This window comes from Trichechus manatus, unplaced genomic scaffold (genome assembly GCF_000243295.1).
Source record: "Trichechus manatus latirostris isolate Lorelei unplaced genomic scaffold, TriManLat1.0 scaffold00280, whole genome shotgun sequence".
Lineage (NCBI taxonomy): Eukaryota > Metazoa > Chordata > Mammalia > Sirenia > Trichechidae > Trichechus > Trichechus manatus.
Window position 1 is genome coordinate 1,008,415 of NW_004444216.1, and position 1,413 is coordinate 1,009,827.

A 1,413-nucleotide genomic window follows, 5' to 3' on the forward strand; every position below is an offset into this window, starting at 1 on the left:
AATAGTAACAATATATGGTTCTGATAGAATCCTTTGAGTTGGAAAGGGTACATAAATTGTATTAATGTCAAAGAATATCTTGATTTCAGGATGCCCCTAAATCGGGTACTAGTTGCAGCTCTCGCTGTTCAAGTTCCAGACAGGATTCTGAGAGCACAAGGCCAGAATCTGAAACAGAAGATGTATTATGGGAAGACTTGTTACATTGTGCAGAATGCCGTTCATCTTGTACCAGTGAGACAGATGTGGAAAATCCTCAGATTAATCCCTGTGTGAAAAAAGAATATAGAGATGACCCTTTTCATCAGGTTGGTTTACAGTGTTGGACTATGTGGGGCTATGAGTCAAGCTCCTTTGAGTATGTAATCAGATTTTACAGAGGTGAAGAAAAAGCTTGTATTCATTTAAAATAATATTCCTGTTTTTTTCTTTTTACTTGAGCTGTGGTCTGTCTTCATTAGAACATAGAATCTCAGTATTTATATCACAGTTATGTCCTTATCTTGCAAACATGTTCCTGAGAAGTTGTTGGTAAGTGGAGATTTGTTTAGATGCGTTAGTCTTCTTCTCAGTCAGCACACTTCATGGTCAGATTCATCTACATCTGTGGCCTGAGTTATCACCTGTAGGATTGATTCACAAATCTACACTTCATGAATATCAGATTTACCTCCTAGCACCTGTAGTAATGCTGTCCAATACAAATATAATGCGAGTAACATATGTAATTTTAAATTTTCTGGTAGCCACATAAAAAATGTTAAAAAAGTGAAATTAATTTTAATATATTTTATTTAACAGAATATATTCAAAATGTTATCACCTCAGTGTATAACTAACATGAAAACATTAATGAAATATTTTACTTTTTTTTAATAATAAGTCTTTGAAATCCAAACACTTACAGCTTATCTCATTTTACACTAGCCACATTTCAGGTGCTCAGTAGCCTGCCACATGTGAATAGTGGCTAGTGTATTGGACAGCACAGGTCTATAGGATATCTTTACTTGAATGTCCCAGCAGTACCTCAAATTTAACCAAACTCTCCATCTTTTCTCCTAAGTCTCTTTTTCCTGTTGCATTCAAAATCTTGGTGAATGGCATCTGTATCTACCTACTCACCAATCCAGAAACTTGGTGGTCATTTTAGAGTCCTCACTCTCCTCACGTTCTTCTCTCTCTTTCTTACCCAACTTCCCATCAAATCCTGTCAACAAAACAAACAAGCAACTCCGAGAAACTAGATATAGAAGGGACCTTCCTTAATATGATAAAGGGTAGCTACCAAAGAACCTTCTGAAAACCTGTCATACTTAATGGTGAATTTTAGAAGCATTTCTATTAAAGGCAGGAACAAGACAGAGATGCCCATTATCACTGCTTTTTCTGTCAACATCCTAACAACATGTT

General features: G+C 35.8%; 1 protein-coding gene across 1 annotated transcript in view; it reads left to right on the forward strand.

Moving 5' to 3' along the window:
* The window catches only part of PHTF2 (putative homeodomain transcription factor 2), a 61,838-nt gene that overhangs the window by 42,074 nt on the left and 18,351 nt on the right, over positions 1–1,413 (forward strand). The window contains exon 9 of the mRNA XM_023725035.1: positions 90–308. Coding sequence (XP_023580803.1) covers positions 90–308 — 219 coding nt within the window. The remainder of the gene's footprint in view (positions 1–89; positions 309–1,413) is intronic.